At 40.6% G+C, this 20,309-nt stretch overlaps 2 protein-coding genes across 2 annotated transcripts in view; one reads left to right on the top strand and one right to left on the bottom strand.

Moving 5' to 3' along the window:
• The window catches only part of LOC124153269 (serine/arginine repetitive matrix protein 1-like), a 31,668-nt gene extending 26,038 nt beyond the window's left edge, over positions 1–5,630 (top strand). The window contains exon 5 of the mRNA XM_046526366.1: positions 3,950–5,630. Coding sequence (XP_046382322.1) covers positions 3,950–5,630 — 1,681 coding nt within the window. The remainder of the gene's footprint in view (positions 1–3,949) is intronic.
• An 8,052-nt stretch (positions 5,631–13,682) lies between these two features.
• Positions 13,683–20,309, bottom strand: part of LOC124154680 (scavenger receptor class B member 1-like) — a 77,725-nt gene continuing 71,098 nt past the window's right edge. Inside the window, exons 8-10 of the mRNA XM_046528557.1 lie at positions 19,249–19,367; positions 17,591–17,716; positions 13,683–15,664 (exon numbers count right to left, since the gene is read on the bottom strand). Coding sequence (XP_046384513.1) covers positions 15,332–15,664; positions 17,591–17,716; positions 19,249–19,367 — 578 coding nt within the window. The 3' untranslated portion in view covers positions 13,683–15,331. The remainder of the gene's footprint in view (positions 15,665–17,590; positions 17,717–19,248; positions 19,368–20,309) is intronic.

Below are 20,309 nucleotides of genomic sequence, written 5' to 3'. Positions count from 1 at the left end.
AAAATGTTTCGTGAACGTCTATTTGTGATAAGGGGTTGACATATCCAATTTGTAAACAACTGCAAGGATCACGTGCTTGAAACAACTAGTTATTTCAGCAGTGGTTTTAAAAAAAGATAAGCTTCTGATCAAAATCAAGTGGGTAGACCTGGAAAAATGACATTTGAAGAAACATGTTTTTAATCAAATGTCGATTCTCACTGCTGTAAAATGAGTGCATATAGATAGAAGACGTCGGTAGAATTCCTCTTCATGATGGTTGGAGATCAGAGAATGAAGAAGTAGGCAATCGTTTTTCTAGGAGGACAATAAATATTCACGTACCGCTTAATTTTCATAAGACTGCAGATCTCCTCGGATGTATTTTAAGTAATTTTGGGTGTGCGATGGGGAAGTGCACAGTGTGGACTTCAACCCACCTCCAATATTAACCTAATTAAGTCCGGAAAGTTCAGGAATAGTTATCGAACATTGATGCCATGAATTCTGTAGTGTGAAATCAACGCATCTAGGCATTCCAAGTCACTTAATGAAATATTTTGCAGAATAAAATGGCAAATTAGATGGCTAGCTCTTGGGGAATTAGCTTGAAGACAACCTGGTTCTGAAATGGCAATAAAACCACTTGGATAGCCGTATTTTCGGCAATGCAAATTTTAAAAATAAAAATTTTGAATAACTCGAGAAAATTATTGTTGTTTGGATCATTCCATTATTTAGATTTCCGAACTATCAATTACTTCTATAATATCATTTTTTATTAAAGAAGTAAATACATAAAAACAATTGTTTTCAGATCTGTAAAAAAATTTTATCATGATAAATTCTTGTGGTAGTCCTGGAAAAGCTACTCAAGACACAATCCATCCGCATCTGGCCTAGCCATCACCAGTTGACTTACCTTGTCTAAAACCAAACTGATCTTCACCCTCGCCTCCATTTGTCTGTTCAGTATCCTCGGTAGCACTTATCCTGTGTGCGATAATAGGCTAAAAGTCCTATAATCTCCGCATTCCATAACTTTCTTCTTTTTCGGTTATGGAATTAAAACAGTCTTCATGAAATCCTCCGGCCAACATCTCTCCTCTTAGATCCTGCGTAGTACATAGTTTGAAAAACCTTTTCTTACTATCCCTCCGTACATTCTCCATGAGCTTACATGGGATATTGTCCATGCCCACTGCTTTCCTAGCCTTCATATCATAAAGTGCTCTCTCGATTTCCGAAATTAAGATCCCCGGCCCAAGGTTATCCTCCTCCATTGCTCTTTCCTCCTCTAAAGTCAGTCTCTCTGGCCTGTTTCTTCCGTCATACAGATCCTACACGTATACTTTTCATCAACTCTGTATCTCTTCTCGCTCGGTTACCATCCTCCCATCTTTAGCCTTAATTTTAGACGTGGCTTTCTCTCTTTTGCTGCCCGATAGCGACTTTTGGCAAACAAATCGCCTCCTTCTCCATCCTTATGGTACTTTTCCATTTTCTCACACTGCCTTTTCCACCAAGACTCCCTTGCCCTCTTAGTTTCATGTTGTAATCAATTATTTATCACCATCACGTGGACTACCTTTCGTCTGGCTCCTACCCTTCGACTTATCTGGCATGGGTGGTCCCAATGGGAATGATTTAGAATTAATCCTTCCGGTGCAGATCTAGGGGTTATAGGAACTCGCAAGCCCTTCCACCGCAACAAGGTTGTAGCCCATGGGAAAGGAATAATAAATAATAAAATCACTTAATAGAATGAAAGTAATAATTAAAAAGATGTTGAAATTCATTTCCATTGGCATCCTTGAAGAGTAAAATTGGTAAATAAGAATCATGCAAAAAATCTGATGCATTTTTTTTGGAGCTCTCCATATGGCAAATGGGTGAAGACAGGTGACTGACCATCTCACCTACCCTGACACAGGCGGTTGGCAGTCGGCGTAGAACATACGGTTAGAAAGAAACATGACTTAGTCGTCATGTCCTCAGTTACTTTGGAGAGACTGCCAATTAGATGTTCCGTCATGAGCACGGGACATATTAAAACAGTGTTTCAAAATAAAGTGAAGATAGCCTCATTTAGTATTTCTGTTATTTTTTAAATGCATTAATTACGTATGCAGCATAATGTAATAATTAAAATTGAAGATCCTCATTGTCACATTTCATTCTCCATCCTGCTGCTGCATAAATTCCTCCAACCTTCTTAGGGATGCTGTATTTTTGTAAGCAGTGCTTAATTATATTGATATGTGCCGCCAATTTAATGCAAATAGTACTTCTATGCATGTCCTTCAGGACTATGCTGAGCAATTGCCTAGCTTATCTTAAGTAGACCAGCTGCATTCGTGTACTAACCCTGGTCGTTCAGATTTGATGGTATGCCCCATTAATGATGTACTTGAGTTAGTACATGGTACATATGTACTTGGGTGGTATGCTTGGATTGGAATTTGGCCAGAGTATCCCTTCAAAGTCAATGCCCCCACTATCGTTATGAAAGAAAATCTGTTTCCTTTGTGCTGGTGTGCTATTCTGAGGCCAAATACAGACAAGTGAAATCCCAACATGTTTCATCAACCTCCTCTGTTCTTCACTGCACCAGTTGGGGACTTAATATACCCAACTTGCTTGTCATGATATTTACTCACAGTTATCATCTGGCTGGTGGAGGATTAGGTAATCATTAACTAATGCCTTTCAAACATTCTTTATAACACTCATTAAAATACACTGGAATTTGTGGGGTTTTTCTCTTCCCCCTCGTTTTCCTTCATATGTACTTAACCGCCTTCTCTTGCCCTTGGCTGAGGTCAAACTGTAAACTAGGAGTCTCCCACTTTCATGGTAAAAAGAGGACGACAATGGGACATATTTGAATTTCCCTCATCTGAATGTGGCCTCAGAGTAATCTCATTGGCACTGATTTTCTCTCAGACCAATAGTGACTACATGAACATTGTCTGGGTACTTTACCCCCCATAGTGCATTAGTTTTGGTAAAAGTTTCATGCAGTTATTGATCCAGGGTCTAAACAGAATATATAGTTAAGTAACATTTAGTTTTTTTTCCCGGCAGATTAAATTCAGGAAGTCATTGTGGGTATTCCGCTTGGATAGGCTATTTATTCCTGTGGACATTTACAAAGTCCTTGGTTCTGGGTGCCATGCTCAAGGTGAATGATGTATTTCCGAATTGAAGGCTACCATCAGTAAAGGTTTGTGGAGAGAATAATACAGCCTCAAGACATGGTGCCAGCCTGTGTGTTTATTGGTGGCCTATTATTATTTTTCATTAGGTTTAGTTAAGTGATGAAGAAATTTATTTTTTCAAAATATTAGGCCTGCAGTTTTTTTTTTACTGTGTGATAAATAGGCATATTACAATTTCTTATTTGTCAATGATTTAATTATTGACGATTCAATTTTATTGATTTTAAATTATCAATTCATCATTCGCCTTGAGTGTGGATTCAACCATACAATGAGCTGGCCGGAGTTATCCCATGACAGAGGAAAGGGGTCAGGGAACCTGGGCAACTGCACCTGTTGCTCAGCCAATCCCTATACACTTTTCAACCCACACCCTCTCCTTCCCATACAGCATTTTCACTTGGACGTGAATAGTCAGAAATACTGAAAATACATTTTTTTGTTATCTATCTCTCTCGAGGGTGTTTTGAAATCTTTCTTTGCAAGAGCTCCAGTTTATCTCTGACCTCTGGCCCATTCTTTTCTCACCTTGCCCCCACCCCTCTTTCAACCCTTCTAGCTATAATATGGGATAACTCTCGCCAGCTCGAATGCACTCTGACGTGTCAACAGCAATGAAAATCCTCTCCCGCTGGAATCCTCGAGCAAGCTCCCTGAGTGTATGATGTTGTTGTAATTGCCCTCCTTTCATTTAGATGAGTGAGTCTCAATAGTAGTAAGTATCGGAACGGACTGACATTCCTTCCCAGGTGGCGTCACAGTGGTTTCAAGGAGCTTTATCGAAGCGAGCTAGGCGGATCGAACGGCGATTCGCGGAGTAGATCTCGAAGTCGATCGAGAAATAGGTCTTCGAAGAGGGGCGCCTCCCGCCCCTCGCCTCTCCTCTCCCCGCCCCCCCGTTCTAGATCCCCACGTGATCGCTCCAGGTCGATTCGCGGCGGCAGGGCCGGCCGGGACCGCTCCAGGAGCCCCAGGGCCGACCGCCGCTCGCCGCCGCCGCCGAGGGGCCGCTCTCCCAGGGACCGGTCGCCGCGCCCCAGGGACCGCCGCGACGCCTCTCGCTCCCGCGTCCGCCCCGCCTCGCCGCGTCCCGCCGCCCGCCACCCGCGCAGCCCACCGCCCCCGGCCTCCTCCTCTCGGCGAAGCGGCGGCGGGGGCGGCCGTCGGGGGCGGTCCTCGTCGAGCAAGGCGCGCCCGCCCTCGCCTTCCTCCTCCTCGTCCACGGCCTCCTCCGTCGAGTCCTGCTCCAACGAGTCTTGCAGCGTGTGCTCGCCGCGGCGCGGGTCCGCCCCTCCCGCGCGGCACCGCCACTCTCCCGCCCCGCGGCGCTCCCGCTCGCGATCCTTCTCGGTGCCGCGCTCGGCCCGCTCCCCGCCTCGCCCTCCGGAGCCCGCGCCTCCCAAGCAGCGCAAGAAGGCGGCGCCGTCGGGTCGCAGGGCTCCAGCGGCGGCGGCGCACCAGGCGCCCGTGGGCAAGGCGCGCATCAAGGGCGAGAACAAGCGCGCGGCGCGGCCCGCCAGGCCCCCTCCCGCGCCCGACAGCAATGGCGCTCTGCACCACCACGGCGAGGAGGGCGGCGGGGAGCAGCAGGGGGGAGGAGCGGTGGTGGTGGAGGGCAAGCGGCGCCGCCGGTCGCCGTCCGGGCGCCGCGGCGCCGTGTCCGTCAGCTCGGAGTCGGAGTCCGAGTCGGAGAGCGCGTCTTCGGAAGAGGAGGAGGACACGCCCCCTCGGCTCACGCTCTCGGAGCGATTCGGGCGCATGGCGCAGTGGAGCGTGGACCGGCGCGAGTTCGACAGCGTGCGCATGCGCATCACGCGCGACTCGCACTCGTCCGGCAAGAAGGTGGTGATCGAGGACGGCGCCAGCCTCTCGCCGCCGCCCTCGTCTGCAGAGGGCGCGTACGCGCGCGGCGCCCCCTACAACAGCAACAGCGGAGACGCGTACGGAGGGGCGAGGGGCGGGTTCGGCGCCACGGGCGCCCTGCACCGCTCGCCGGTGGAGGCGTACGGCGCGTCGTACCGCCGCGGCGACGAGTCCCCCAACGGAGGGGCGGTCGGCGCCGTGGCCGGAGGGGTGCCCGAGGGCAGCATCGGCGACTGGGACGACGTGCACGTGCGATATCGGTACTACCGCGACCGCGGGTACTTCTGGGACATGGGGCTGGACGAGTACGCCAAGTGGGAGGAGTGGTGGGCCAAGTACCAGGAGTGGCTGGAGATGGAGCGATACTATGAGCAGGTGGCGCAGCACCGCGAGTGGGCAGCAGCAGCGGCAGCGGCGGCGGCAGCTGCGTCAGGGCGACCCAGGGGCGGGGGGTATGGGAGGCGCAACAGGGCGCGCAGCCACGAGGGAGAGGCGGGGGGTGAGGGGGGGAGGAGGGGGAAGGCGTGGACGGGGGAGGCTGGGGGCGGACGCAAGCGCAGGAGGTAGGGCGCAAGAACTGGACGGATGAGTGTTTGTAATGGCTTCAAGCAGTTTTGTTGTGTCCCCTACTGTCATGTCACGTGGCATCTCTGATTTCTATCTAGAACCATAATGAAACATGGTTATTGACCAGGAAGTAGATATATCACTCCATGGTGTTGTGTTCAATGTTTTTTCCGTTATTACTTTGTGCTGCATTTTGGTGAATGTGACAATGCATTCTTGCTTCATTGCTGTGGTGGATGTTATGGGAGCAGCTATTTAAAGCCAGCTGTACATCGTCTATGCACAGTTGGCAAGATAACTATTCACCCTGCAGTATTTTTGCTGGGTTATCCATCAATGATTACCCTGGAAGAATTGGAAGCTTGTGTTTTTTCAACATCGTATTTGGAAGATCAATGATGCCAACTGAGTGGCTTGAGGTATTGTCGTGATGATGGTTCTCAGTCAGTGTGAGTTGAACTGTTATGAATTGTGCGAGTGATTTGCTGAATGTTAGTCATCCTAATTGAGCCAATTTTATTGACAAGCTATCATGTTTTGATTGATTTTTTTTAGAACTCATCTTATTTACTTTTTATTAGTGTTAAAAATGTCATCTTACTGAGATTACTCTTTTCACAAGGAAGCGATTCTTTTTACATCCGTGGCCTCACTCCTTTAAATGAAAGGGAAAGAGAAAATAGATATCATCTTGTGACATCTTCTATCCATCGTGTAGATCTGGCTCTGTTATGATTGTGTGTGATTCAGATAATTTGTTGAATATTTTTTATTATAACAACATCATTTAATATTCATGATGGATGTTTGAATTGTGGGAAATCCTTTATTTGCGTGTCAGTGATACATTATGTAGAAGAAAGCAAAGCAAATGTTAATTTATGTTCTTGAATCACAATTTGTTGGAAAGATTTCATATCATGTTGACCTAAAATCCAGCCTGGTGTGAGTGAATTAACTTGTAATATGTTTTTCTCATGGTCTAAATTAAGATTATATCACCCATTTATTTTTTCCAAATTTGTCTCTGATGAATGTAACCATTAAAATAACACATTAGGTATTCAAGATATTAGATGTAAATATTTATATGCTTGTTACTGTGTAGTGAATATAACTATGTTGACAGTCTTTTTATTGTTTTGTTGACTGAATTTTACCTAATCTATTGGTAAAACATTGGTTACTTTTATTTTAGCATAGCCTATATTGAAAGTTGTGCCATAATCGGACCCTACTGAATGCAATTACTGTTTCAACTAGGAATGCCTTTGATGGTTGTAAACTGATGGTGAACTGGGCTTGTAAAACTTAAAGGAAAGGTTGTCCCTTCATCTAATTTCTCCTCTTGAAGACTTGCCTAGTCACTATTATTCACCATCGATATGGAGTGGTCATGTCTTGATTGCATTTGATTGCAATGATTATTTTGTTCATTACATATTGTTTATAATTATTTTATTTATGATTTTTTCACATAAATTCTGGTTTTCATGACATGAGTATATCAACTTTTTTTAAGTCAGACTGTTGCTGCCAATGTATATCGATAGCAAATTTTGCAAACATTTGTACATAGCCTATATACAAGTGTGATCCTTATGTACGGATTGGAAGTAATTAAAGTGATACTATCAATCAGCTCAAGTGCCGGAACAATTCTTTCTGTTTACTTCTTAAATGGGTTCACAATGATCGTGGTCATTTTTTTTTGCACGACTGCCCTATGAAAGAAAAGTGGTTTATTGCTGAAATATATTGAAATATATACCTGTGTTATGGGGAAAACAATCCTGATAAAGTTAATGCCACCATCATATGTCTGTGAGAAAATCGGTTCCCTCTCAAATGGCATGGTAAATTCTCAGACATAATTTGTGGTGAGAGAAATTCAAAAAAGTCTCATCATCATCATCCTTTCATTACCATGCTAGTTGGGTATGGAAAGGTGGCAGTCTGCCTGCCTGGATTTTAGTTTCATATTTCCTCCACTTATTTTTTCTTCGTACCTCATTATGCCATTACTCTTTCCCTTGGACTTGGCTGAGGTCCAATGATTTACCTTTGGAGCCCTCCCTTCTTTTTTTTGTTTGAAATCATCTTGAACGAGGACTGAGAACAACATCTCATCAAAACAAAAGGGAACAAATTTTCTAGCTGACTGATAGTGGTGGCTTAAACTTTGTTGGAATTCTTTTTTCTCCAAACTCTTTTAGAGGTGATTAAGGATGTTGTACAGTTTTAATTACTTGTGATTGTCGGTTGAAATGTGTACTTAAAAAAATCTTCATTTATATTTCTATTGATTTGATTCTTCTTAATGCCATTTATGTCTTTCTTTTATGGAAAGTGTGAGTGTTAATTTTAAAATTTGGGGAATCAATTTAATTGATAGATACTCTTTCTGTAATCTAATGATATGTTTCTGTCCCTTTTGGCTACTTTTTATTAATTCCAAGGTTTTAGAGAGTAGAGTTATGTACAGTAAATTGCTGAGTAGAGAAGCATTAAGTTCTTAGTGGACTTGCTTGCTAATTATTGTTTTGATTTACTGTCAATTATGATAGGTGTTGAACAAAAAAGAGACTTGTAAGATTTAAGTAAATGAAAGATCGTAGCACTTTTCCACAAGAATTCTTGTGGAAAAGTGCTACGATCTTTCATTTACTTAAATATGTCTAACTTCCACCAATTGAAGCCTGAATCTGTTGAACTTAGACTTGTAAGAGCTTCCCTTCGGGTCATTCCAAGTCAGTTCATCCAGGAATGGCACCCACTGACTCAGATTTGGGTAAAACTTGGCAATTTTCATCCTTCCATGAAGGAATGAGACCATGTAAAAAATGTCTTCGCTATCACAACTATAAAAATTATTTTTTTAAAATGGCCATTCAAATTTTGGGTGAAATAGCAGTTCTTCACTGAATGGGACCTCCGAGGGCACTTTTACCTCCAGAAGTAAGTAAATTGTTTCAGTCTCATTTTTCATCCAATTGTTATGAAAATTTGTGGGTGTATCAAGGAAGGCATGAAGATTCCAAATATTAATTGTAAAATGACCTAAGAGGTATTAAAAGTTCTCCAAAGTTGTATGTTTCATAAGATTTTAGAAAATTTAACGTCAAAAACATGGGTTACAAATGTGTGAAATACCTTTGAAAAACTGGAGCATTTGCCATCATTTTCAGGGTTAACTTGATAGTAGCTAAGCAGAACACATCAAAATTGAGGAAGACTGTCAATGCATTGAAATTGGCTGTCAAAGTACCTATTTATTTATTCATTGAAATTGAATTTATTAATAAAATTGAAATTGGCTAGTTAAAGTACCTATTTATTTATTGATTAAAAAATTGATAATTTGAATTATATGTTTCACGGATGAAAGCTTCTCGGGTTTCCAACCGGGTCAGGGTCTGCATGGTGTAGGCCGACGTTTCGTTGGGAGACTTTCCCAACATCCTCAGGGCTGATAATGTTGGGAAACCCAACCCAGCCCTGAGGATGTTGGGAAAGTCTCCCAACGAAACGTCGGCCTACACCATGCAGACCCTGACCCGGTTGGAAACCCGAGAAGCTTTCATCCACTCTATTCACCGGGATAAGCTCAGATTCTTCATTATATGTTTCATGTTGGATTAAAATTCAACAATCCCAATGTAGCCATTTCTACTTGTCTGTACATTAGTCTTTGAGGTTAAATACCACAATATGTATGTGAGGTCTTGGCTGAGGTCCATCCAAGAGAAAGCTTATATTTCAACTTACGCTAGTTCTGCAATTCTTTCCCACAAACTGTCACTTCAATTTTTCCTGTCAAATCTGACATTTGATGGTTGATGCTTGTGCTGTTAATTTTCTGAGGCATAATATATTTGTAATAAAATAATTTTTATAGTTGTGATAGCCAAGAAAATTTTTACATGGTCTCATTCCTCCATGGAAGGATGAAAATTGCCAAGTTTTACCCAAATCCGTGTCGGTGGGTGTCATTCCTGGATGAACTGACATGGAGTGACCCCTTTCTTAATACATTGCCCGCTTCTTGCATAGCCACTCAGGAGTAAGAATGAGCAAATTTGTTTTAGAAACTGATGAGAAAATAGCTGAATGAGGCATGTTATTTCCATCATTGTGTCATATCTCTCCTGAATTATTTTCAAGATTTGCTATCTGATTAAGCAAGCTCATTGCCAATTATTAAATTATGAACTACAAAAGATGAAATGTATAAGGGTCAAGGGAAGTTGCAAGCAGTATTAGGTTGAGAATTTTCATCTCAAATTTCCTTCTGAATTTGTGGATTAGTAGTCATCCTGAGCACATTGTGCACTTCAGTGAGTGGCTCCCAATGAGAGATAAGCAGTGGCAGATCTTATAACTTGTCCATTGGGGGTTACAGGGAAGTCCTGAGGATAGTATACACATAGGTACTCCCTAAGGAAACAGAGGCTATGGGAAAACATGGACTTTGATTTTGCATATTAAAATCATAATGCTACAATTACCCGACTATCAAAATATTCAAACTTCAAAAATAAGTGACTTGCAGGAGGCCGCCTTTTTGACGCAACTGGTGAAATGCCCATAATCCACCCTCCTCCCCTGTTGTCATCGCCACTAAAGGTAAGTGTGATCAAAACTGCAAGTAACGATAATGAGAGTATATATATATATATATATATTACTGAGGATCTCATACATTAATAATGGATAATGTGTAAGGCTCATCAAAATGTAAATAAACGTATGGACCTAAAGGTGCTACAACAGGACACTTGATAAACTTTCAGACATATGTATTGTTTATTTAAAAAATCAGTTGGCTATCCTTCAACAGGTACTAGTACATCTTAGTCATAAAATGTGTTTTCAACTTGAGTGCCATTTACAGATTTGATGCATCGAGGCAATTTTTAATATATATAACCTTGTGCCTATTTCATTGAATCCCATTTCACCCACTTAGGTTCTCACAAAATTATAGTATTTTTCCTTGCTGGGTCAATATTAAAAACTCTGTATTGCAGTAAGTCAGGCATAGGCACGGGCTCTTTCGAAGGGGGAGGGATACTTTTAAAAGAAAACACGATATATTTTCATACAACTGTATTCATACTCGAACGCTAAATTGATGAATGATGAAGTAAGTCACTTGACTTCATTGAGCTGCAATGCTGGGGAAACTGTCTTCGTCACAAATGGGCACACGCTGTGGAAATCCCGAAAACCTCTCCACTGAATCTTCACCACACCGCCAAAGTCTACGCAAGGAACAGGAGGATTTGAGCGAGGGACCCTTTGCTCGGGAGCCAAGTACTCAATTTACTTGGCTACCACACTTCCCCAATGGACCAGGAGGAGTCACCATTATTGATACATAATTCAGTAAACTTTGTTTAGAGGTTGCATACATGAGTGCTTATTAGATGAGTATATAACATGTTGCTAAGGGAGACTAAGGGATTACATTTGCTAGTAGATTTACATTAAATAGGCTGCAGGTTTGTAGAGTTTTACATAACACAACATGTAATTTTAATTTAATAATAATGATTTACCCTACAGTAGTGACATATGTGAATGACTATGGTGTAGGGTGTAGGGGTCTTCAGTCTCATGGAGCAATATGGAGTAAGCATTATAGTTACTCGTGAAAAAACAATTTCCTCTTAATTGGTCTGAAATAGTTTTCAATCTTAAGTTTAAAAATGTTGTAAATGAGATTTTTAGAGAATGTAATACAGAAGTCAAAACATTTTTAAGGCTCTTTAAAACACTCAGGCATTGGTGATGACAATCCTAGAACTGTTAATCTGAAATGTTTAATTTAGACCTTTGAGTCTAGAATCATATTCTGCATTGCACTCTTGAACTGAATGTGATGACCCTGAAACCTGTCTGATTGCATGAAATGGCTTGCTGCTAGGGGCCTTGCTTACATTGCTTGAGCAATGAAGAGCTGACATCTTTCTGAGCGACTCGAAAAACATCATCTTAGAACTTGGAGGGTAGTGAACCTACATAAAGGTGAAATAAGAGATATTTTGTCGAATGGGTAGGAATTCCTCGTGTTGGTTATTCACGGAAATAAATGCAGACTAGCTGGAAGTGTGCCATAGTCACCCACAAGTGTACACAATATGCCGAAAATTTCCCTGGGGAAAATCATTTGCAGTGATCAGGATTCAAAACTGGTCATGGCAGATGCTCACCAGCTATCCACCATTAGAGGCTGCAAGCAGAGGCGTGGGGTGATTGGGGGCCCTCAGCTGGGGTTCATGTAGGGGCCCATCCATTTAGGGGTCCTCCCCGGAAATTTTTATGAAATTGCAGCCTGGAAATGGATTTTGATGCTATTTCTAGCTCTTAAAAACTAGATAACAGTGGATAATAAAATAGCAATTTTGTAAGACAAATACTGTGAAAGGTGAAAATTTCACATCTTTATTTATTTATTTCATACACCACCGAAAACAGCTCTGTTCGGCCTTTACATCGGGGCTGATAACATTTAACAATCACAAACATCCATGCCCTGGATAAGGGTAACTTACCCAGGCGGGACTCGAACCCGTGACCTTCGGTTTGGCAGGCGAGGACTTTACCCCGCCGCCACCGAGATAAAATTTAATAATGCATTATGGCCCTATTGTCTATATAGTGACTTTGTTCCTTGAAACTGCACCGAAATTCTAAAAACCGATGAAATAACCTTTTCTAAAATGTGTCAGGTTCTCTTTATTCTTCTGGTACCTTTATTTTCTATTTTTTTGCATAATATTTTTTTCGTTTTGCTGTAAGTCAAGTAACTAATGAAAATGCTGAATTTTGTGATTGGAAAAAAACTTCGGTTTAAGTAATGTGCACATTTTTTATTACACCTTCCAAATGTGCACGCTTCGTGATAGATGTGAGTGTTATGGGAGGGGCCCCTTGACGACCGCTGACTAGCTGACTTGGCCAGACTGCCCCTTTCTTCGAGGCATCTCCATGGTTAGCAAAAATTTTGGTCTGGATTCTTGTATATGCATTCGGTTACTGGATGTAACAATGCCTCTAGTAAGCTATACTTTCTCACTTTTGTAAATTTTGTAAGGTATTTCTTTATTATTTAAGTTTTGCAATCATAGGCAACTTAGATGTGATGAACAGTTTGGGTCAAAAATACCCAACATTAACATGACAAAAATATAAAAATAATACCTCTTTTATTTTTTAATTGATTGCACAAACTGTATACAGGCTACTTAGTGAATTTGAGGATTGCAATGCATGGCCTTATTTTTTGATGTCAGCTGTGAAATGCTTATTTTTATTGTTTAAATAAGTCCCATTTTGATATTATCACTTCCTATTACTTGCATGTACATAGTGCACTAAATAAATAGGCTGGCCAGCCTATTTTGCCCTTTAGGTATATTGAAGAATGCCAGGGCTTTTTGTGGCAAATTTGTAGGTTTGTGCTTAAAAATTTACATAAAGCCCAATAGGCATTTTCAGAAACTATTTTTGTGTTGATTTGCTCCCAAAACTTCAGATATGTTAAAGCATGACAGATACTAAAAACAGTTACCAAAGCCACATGAAACAAAAAGAAAGAAAAGGCGTGAGTGTAAAAAAACTCGGCTAATAGGTTGGCCCTTGGCCCTCTTTGCACAGATGTACTCCGTGGGCCGATGGATCGGCCCGCTGGCTCTATAAGGGTTGATAGAAGAATCACATCTTGTGTGCATTGGTTCCATAAATATTGGTTATCAAGTGTTTGTTAATTTTTTCTTGAGGTTTGACCCAGCATTCTTCTAAGGTTCATAATTTTCTATGTTTTAGCTTATGAGCATGAATGAAGTTCATCATAAACATACTTCGTTGTCTAATTTTAAGTATAATTGCCTTACTTTTGCATTTTGTAGTTTAAAGGAGTGTTTAAATTACTTCAGGTAAAGCTTGAAAGATTGTGAACCAAGTGAGAGGTTCATTCAAATCCCTGCCTGAATTATTGTATGGATACAAATTTTGAGAAGGTTTGATGAAATAACAAATCAATACAAGTTGGTTAAAAAAATTTATTTGATACTATGTACAAATTTATAAAGAGGACCAGGCATTTCAAATGTCTGTATTCTGACACAAAAAGATATATTCCCATTTTTCATTCAGGCCACTTCATCATATTCTTTGGCTTGTTTCATTTTAAATAAGAGGTGCAACCCATTTCAAGGCAATGTTAGGGTTTGTTCATGTGAAAGACCTCTGCGGGGTTATACGCATATGCCTTGGAGGAGCAAATGCTATTGTGGCTTGATGAGCACGTGAGGAATTTTTATTAAAAACAAAGTACCTACGTATGTGAATCTAGTTTTTAATTATACCCATTGCAGTATTTTTGCTATCGCTTGCAGTTATAGTCAAGTGTAGGAATTAATAACTTGAAGATGATGCAGCCTAAATCATAGTTAATTTTTTAGAGCAGATGGGATTGACGTCGATTCTTTCATTTACACTTACACTGAACATTTAATAACTTAAGTCTAGGTCATAAGTAACTTACACTAATAAATATGTACATATATGGTTTCTCTCTTCTCTTTCAGTCTTTTTAAACAGGTGAAAGGCACACACCTGAATGGGAGATGCACAGTTGGAAGAGGAACGATTTTGGAAAACTCAATATACTCCAAATTTCTTCAGCAAGTCATGAAACTTTTGTTTCATATTAGGCCACAGTGCTTGCAACATTCAAATTATGATTATTATGACATTTTCACAGGTTATGAACAGAATGCTTCTTAAAAGACTGTAATCAGACAAAGAATGTCATGTGGAACTGAAGGTGGCTTGACAAATTAGCTGTTTTTGTCCCTGTGCCTACTGACTTTAATGTCTTCTGAAGTCATAATATTGTATGATTACAATATTTCTGGGGGATTTGAAAGGACCCAAGCAGCATACTGATACCTTTTTGATATCATTTTATGTTATAAAGATACATTTATTTTCAAATTATATCACTTGTGTATCTCCTTGAGGATGTAGAATGGTCATTCCATTTCAAATTACCCAATATAAATAAAAAATTTTTGCTCGACATTTTTAACTACCCTGATTTTTTTATCGTTGGTTCCCTACTAGTAGACAATCTCAAAACACTATGTATTTGAAAATAAATACAAGTCATACTTTTTTTGGCAGTCATTTTTAAAAGGGCATCTGAGTAACTTTTGATGAAAATCGTAGTTTGCATAAAGCTTAATATCAAACTTGAAAAGATATCAGAATGATAAAAACGTTGATTCAGCAAGAAAAGATTTTTAGTGATAGTGTTTAGCGATTGTCTACTTGTAGGGAACCAATGATAAAAAAATCAGGATAATAAAAAATGTTTTGCCCGGGTGAATTCAAATGGATTGACCCAGAAGCAATAATGGTGATATACAATTGATATCTTTCAGATAAGATATTAGATATGATGCTGCTAGGGGAGGTCATTGTGGTCTTAAGTCCATGATATCTTGCAACACTAACAAAAACAGGTACGTCTTTTATATAGATTCTCCCCTTATAATGCAGGAAGTGGAATCTTAAATATTCAACTTAAGTTCCACCAAAGTCTGATGGGATAAATATAAATGGTTTGTGAACTATTTACATATGATGAGGCATGAAAAAGCAGTCCATTGTAATGGTTCTTGGGCACCACATCATGCGGAGGGGCCTAAAGAAAGCCTTCGAGGCCACTGGTTGCTTCCTTTGCGTGCCTTGACTGTGTCCTCCATCAGGAGGGAGCTGTATTTCTCTTCGTCATCATCTACTGCATCGTTCCCGTCTTCATCTTCATCCACATCCAGATCTACTTCCTTTTCTTCCGCGATCATTGTCGTGTCCATCAGGATTGGTCGTCTGATGACAGCAAAACCAGTTCCTAGCACACCGAAGACGAGCAATAGAGCAATTGCTATTGTTTGTGCCACCGGGAGGACGTGGAGGAGAAGGTAGAACCTTGCTGCCAAAGGAGCCGGGAGGCCGTCCATGCGCTGTCAAAGAATTGAGAGCAAGTGGTTAAGAGTCTTGCAAGCCATGAAAAATATTAGAATGGTAATAGTAGTCTTATTGGGAGACAAAGTGAGATTACTCTTTAGTCTACAGTAATATATGGTCCATTTGAATTTACTTATTTCAGAAACATCTTGTTGTCGAACTGATGGCAAAGTCTCAGCCATTATAATAATTTATTAACGCATTATATTTTACAATTCATATCATCATGCATAGCTTCATGCATAGCTTCATGCATAGCTTCATACTTGGTGTTTTGTCGTAAAGTAAAATATAAGTAAAAAATATGAAACCTTAAATGAAAAATACCCATGAGAAACATGCATACTTTGCATAAATTAACAGTCGTCATTCAGAAACGCATTCACAGTAGATGAATTAATTTTTTTCAATGAATATACACTTTATTTTTATTAATGTGTTCTTTGTCAACATCCTGTTAATTGTATTAAGTTATTGTCTGACAGCAGTTGTGAATTTTAACTTTTATGTGAGAGGGGGAGCTTTCAACAACTTTCAATGGGTGCATTCGTTTATTTTATAGATGACTTGTCTTACTGTAATGACCATGTTCATTTTTTTTTAGAATGAATAAGTTTTGATGCTCAATAATATATTTATTTATTTCATAAATATTCAATTAGGGATAGCGGATACATATTGGGGCCCCTCCCCTTGCTGAGCCGCGCACATTGCAGAACCACAATAGGGTGGTTTCCTATTATTTTTTTATTGCCTGTATCGAAATATTATTACTCCTGGAGTACTATTTCACGCATAAAAGATTTTTAAATGATATCTATTTTTCGCGATTAAATGAAAAGTAAAAATTTTCAAGCGCGCGAAAACGCGACGGCTAAGTATGAATGCTGGGAAAACTCCGTGTGACGTCACTCTGGTTCCCGTTGCCGCAGGTTAGGTGACCTTGGGGCGAGGCTTCGAGCGCTGATACGACGCAGGATGCTAGTAGGTAGCAGAGTACCCAGCTAGCTGGTAGCGATTGGCTTAAATAAGGATTATTAATAATTTATCAAGCGTAGGAAACTTTCCGACCATAGGCAGTTTTAATAGGATTATTAAGAGGTTTCCCTGACCTCTGTGCCTCATGCATGCATTGGTAATCTCAGACGATGTAAAACTCCTATCTACTCGTATAGAAATTAGGTCCCTGTGACGTCACGTGGAGTGGCATGGCATGGGCGCCAATTTGGCCTTTTTCAAATGAGGATAAAATTGACCATTGCCATTCGCCTAAACCGGTATTTCTAAAACCAAATAATTTGCATATTATGAATACACTAACGGTGGGTAACGAATCGTAATCAATGCCTTTCGTTTTCTTTGACGAATGAAACTACCCTATTGTAGTCTTTTTATATCGAAAGATAGCATTGTCTTGTCAGTTTATATTAAACTGGTGACTTGATTATTTTTTATTACCAAAAAAGTAAAGGGAGCTGAAGATATCTTTGGCACCCCCCTTGAGTCAACCCGCTACTGACTGCACTTCAGGTACCTATTGAAATTGTATTGAGCTCTTTCTCAGCCACATCGATTCTATTTCCGAGTTTACTTCTCAATTTCGAGTTATTTCTAATTCCGAGGCTTCTTGTTCCACTAATCACGGTTTAAAAAAAACTGCGACGCGCATGAGAAAATTTATCACAACACTGCGCGTTCGAAACTTTCGCTAATTCTTATGTTAATTTAATATTGACCCAACTCGGTCAAAAAAATTGTGTCTGTTGGGGTTTACCACAGATTGGGGGTATCTTCAGTATATTATATCTGTGGGGTTACCGATTAAAATATTTCTGTGGAATTTAATATAGGTAATTATTTAGCGGTGAAATCGTTGTCTCACTGTCTAGCTCGCAATCCATCGAAGATATTTATCGACTTACCAGCTCAGTCCAGAGCAGAGGTATGACCATGTTTCGGAATCTCTCCACCCGACGAATGCCAGTCATTTCGCGGACGGCCATGTTGATTTGAGATCGGGCAGCCATTCTTAGCGGCAGCCCCACGTCCTGAAAAGAAAAGAGCGCGTTGTTTATCTATGTTATCACTATGACAAACACACGCGAGGCATCTTGTGGTTCGGAACTTGATTGATTTTATGGGAGGAATGAATTTTCTGGCGAGGCGGTAGCGAGAAAGAAATTCTAGGGAGAGGTTTCTTTTGAAGAGAGGGCACATTTCCGGGGGTAATGTGGACTCTGTCCCAAATTTTATTTTGTCATGATTGTGGTAGATAAAAAAAATAAAGAGACTTTTTTCTCGTTATTACCTGTCCCCATCTTAGCTATGCGCAAGAAACATCAACTGCCGTAACTCTTATGCGAATAAAATGACGAAAGAATGAATTCCTGCCGTAGGTACGGGTCGCTTATCAACCTCTCCTCGGCCTCGTGTGATTCGTTTTTGTTTACTCTCTTGAAGCGATTCCCCCTCTCAATGATAGGCTCTTCATGAACGAATTGATGTAAGAGGACAAATCATGTCCATGTTATCAACTCGTGAAAAGTGGGCCGGAGCAACTTTCACGTTTTCTTGTTTAACTTTGGAGAGAATGGCTAATTGGGGATTATATATTCGTCTTAACTTTTCTTTTCCTTCTATTTACTGAATCATGAATTGCGATTCCAGTGCAGAGTGACCGACCCATGTATGAAAGGAAACAATTTTTAGAGGGAGGAAAACAGGTCTCTCCCAAACATTTCGTAGGGGGTACGCTTTGACACCCTCCCTCTATACGATACGGCCTTAAAATTCATGTTTTCAATGCCCAGAAGCTACACATAAAAAAAACCGATGTAGTAATATTATTAGTATTTAATATTTGTGACAGCTGTAAAGAAGTTTCTCCACAACGATGGCACATCAATGTCTACTGCAGGGTAGCTCCTGAGCAGGGCTAGGAATGCTGCCACATACTTATCTTGTAAATCGCACTGGGAACTCCTTCATTGAAAACAAACTTCCATGAAAAACTTGACGCCGCATGATCACAAAGAAGACAACAAAATAAACTGCCATGACGAAGCTCCGAACCCTGGCCTCCCGAGTGGGAATCACATACGCTACCACTATCCCGCCTGCTGAGGAGAGCGAAATTTTGGAATTAAATTCGCCTTGTGAAAAATACCGCATGAAAATTAATTAATTACAGCCAAACTAAGGCCCATTCAACGGAACCACTTCTTATGCAGAGATGTGTTCACCATTCCGAAGGCCATAAAGAATACGGCATTGAAAAAGGCGGAGCAAGGTACATGGTCTCCCCTTGTGTGCTAAATTGCGTTAGATTTATGAAAACCATAATTTGCTTAGTTCTCTTTATTAGACTAATTAGGGCGTATTTATAGAATCACTGTAAAAAAAATTGAACAGCAATATTCTTATATAAATCTCGAAATTTTACAGTTTCTGACAGAAGAAACTATATGATATTGTGTCCCCTCTCCCTCACGTGAGATTGGATGAGATTCGCCACTCCACTATGCCTCTCAATGGACTTTCCCGTGCATAATAAAGATGCAAGTGTTGAGAAGGTACTCACCGGCTGGACGTAGAAGTAAGAAGCATGCTCCTCCTCAATAGGCTTAATTCCTTGGACTGCCTCGACCAAGCTCTCCTCGCCTTGATAGAAGTGCGGATACGAGAGAGCTATCGGGAATCCTGATGGAGATGGAAAGAAACGAATTAAAAAGCGCGAAGGAAATCAATATGCATGGAAAGTGAAATGCAACGTACACCCACGCTCGCATTGAAGAGAAGCACATCGTCACCTACAGTGAAATGTCGGAAGATTGATTCGACGCAGCTCTCCACTCGATTCTCCCATCAGCTGATCTTTAAACATTTTCATTTATTTACTTAATACATATTATAACAAATAGGTTATCGCGTGGTGGTAAAATAAGAATAATGAGTATATGAGCAAAGAAAAGGAACATAAATACACAACACAAAGAACATACAAGTATACCACACTATTAAAAAAATGAAATTTGACCCAAGTCGCACTAAATTCGCAATTTGCCAATGCTCCCTAAACAGCCACAATGACATCGACCAATAATCGAGGAACGCTTATCCTTAAAAATTTTAACAATTGAGAGGAGGATCTTAAAATTTTCTTCAGGTCAAGTCATTCCTCTATGCAAGAAGGCTTCCTTCAAAATCTCCAATGTCTGCTTCTTGAATTTAATTATGAACTTGTGATCGTTCCTTCCCATGTATCTCAGGGTGAGTCCAGGGCATCTTTTGACCTATTTCCTCCCAAGCCCACTATTTCATAAAATGCGGGATATATAAATTTATAGATCTCGTATTCGCCTTAATTTCACTGGTTTTCATCCCAAACACCCTGGCATAGCTATCTCTCCTTTTATACCTCCATAGAGTGTACATGGCAGCCTTCCTTTGAACTTTTCAAGCTCTGAAACATCTGTTTTACTACGAGGATAGCACACTGGAGTGGCATATTCAAACACAAGATGAACCACAGTCATGCCGCCCATTTCCCTCGTTTCTTTTGTTTAAAATTTCTCATGAATAGATGCAGTGTTTAAAATCACCCCCCCCCTGATAATTATGCATTTTCCAATCTAGTTTTGA

The sequence above is a fragment of the Ischnura elegans genome, chromosome 2 (genome assembly GCF_921293095.1).
Source record: "Ischnura elegans chromosome 2, ioIscEleg1.1, whole genome shotgun sequence".
Lineage (NCBI taxonomy): Eukaryota > Metazoa > Arthropoda > Insecta > Odonata > Coenagrionidae > Ischnura > Ischnura elegans.
The sequence above is the reverse complement of the archived record's forward strand: the minus strand, read 5'-3'. Positions and strand labels throughout refer to the sequence as shown.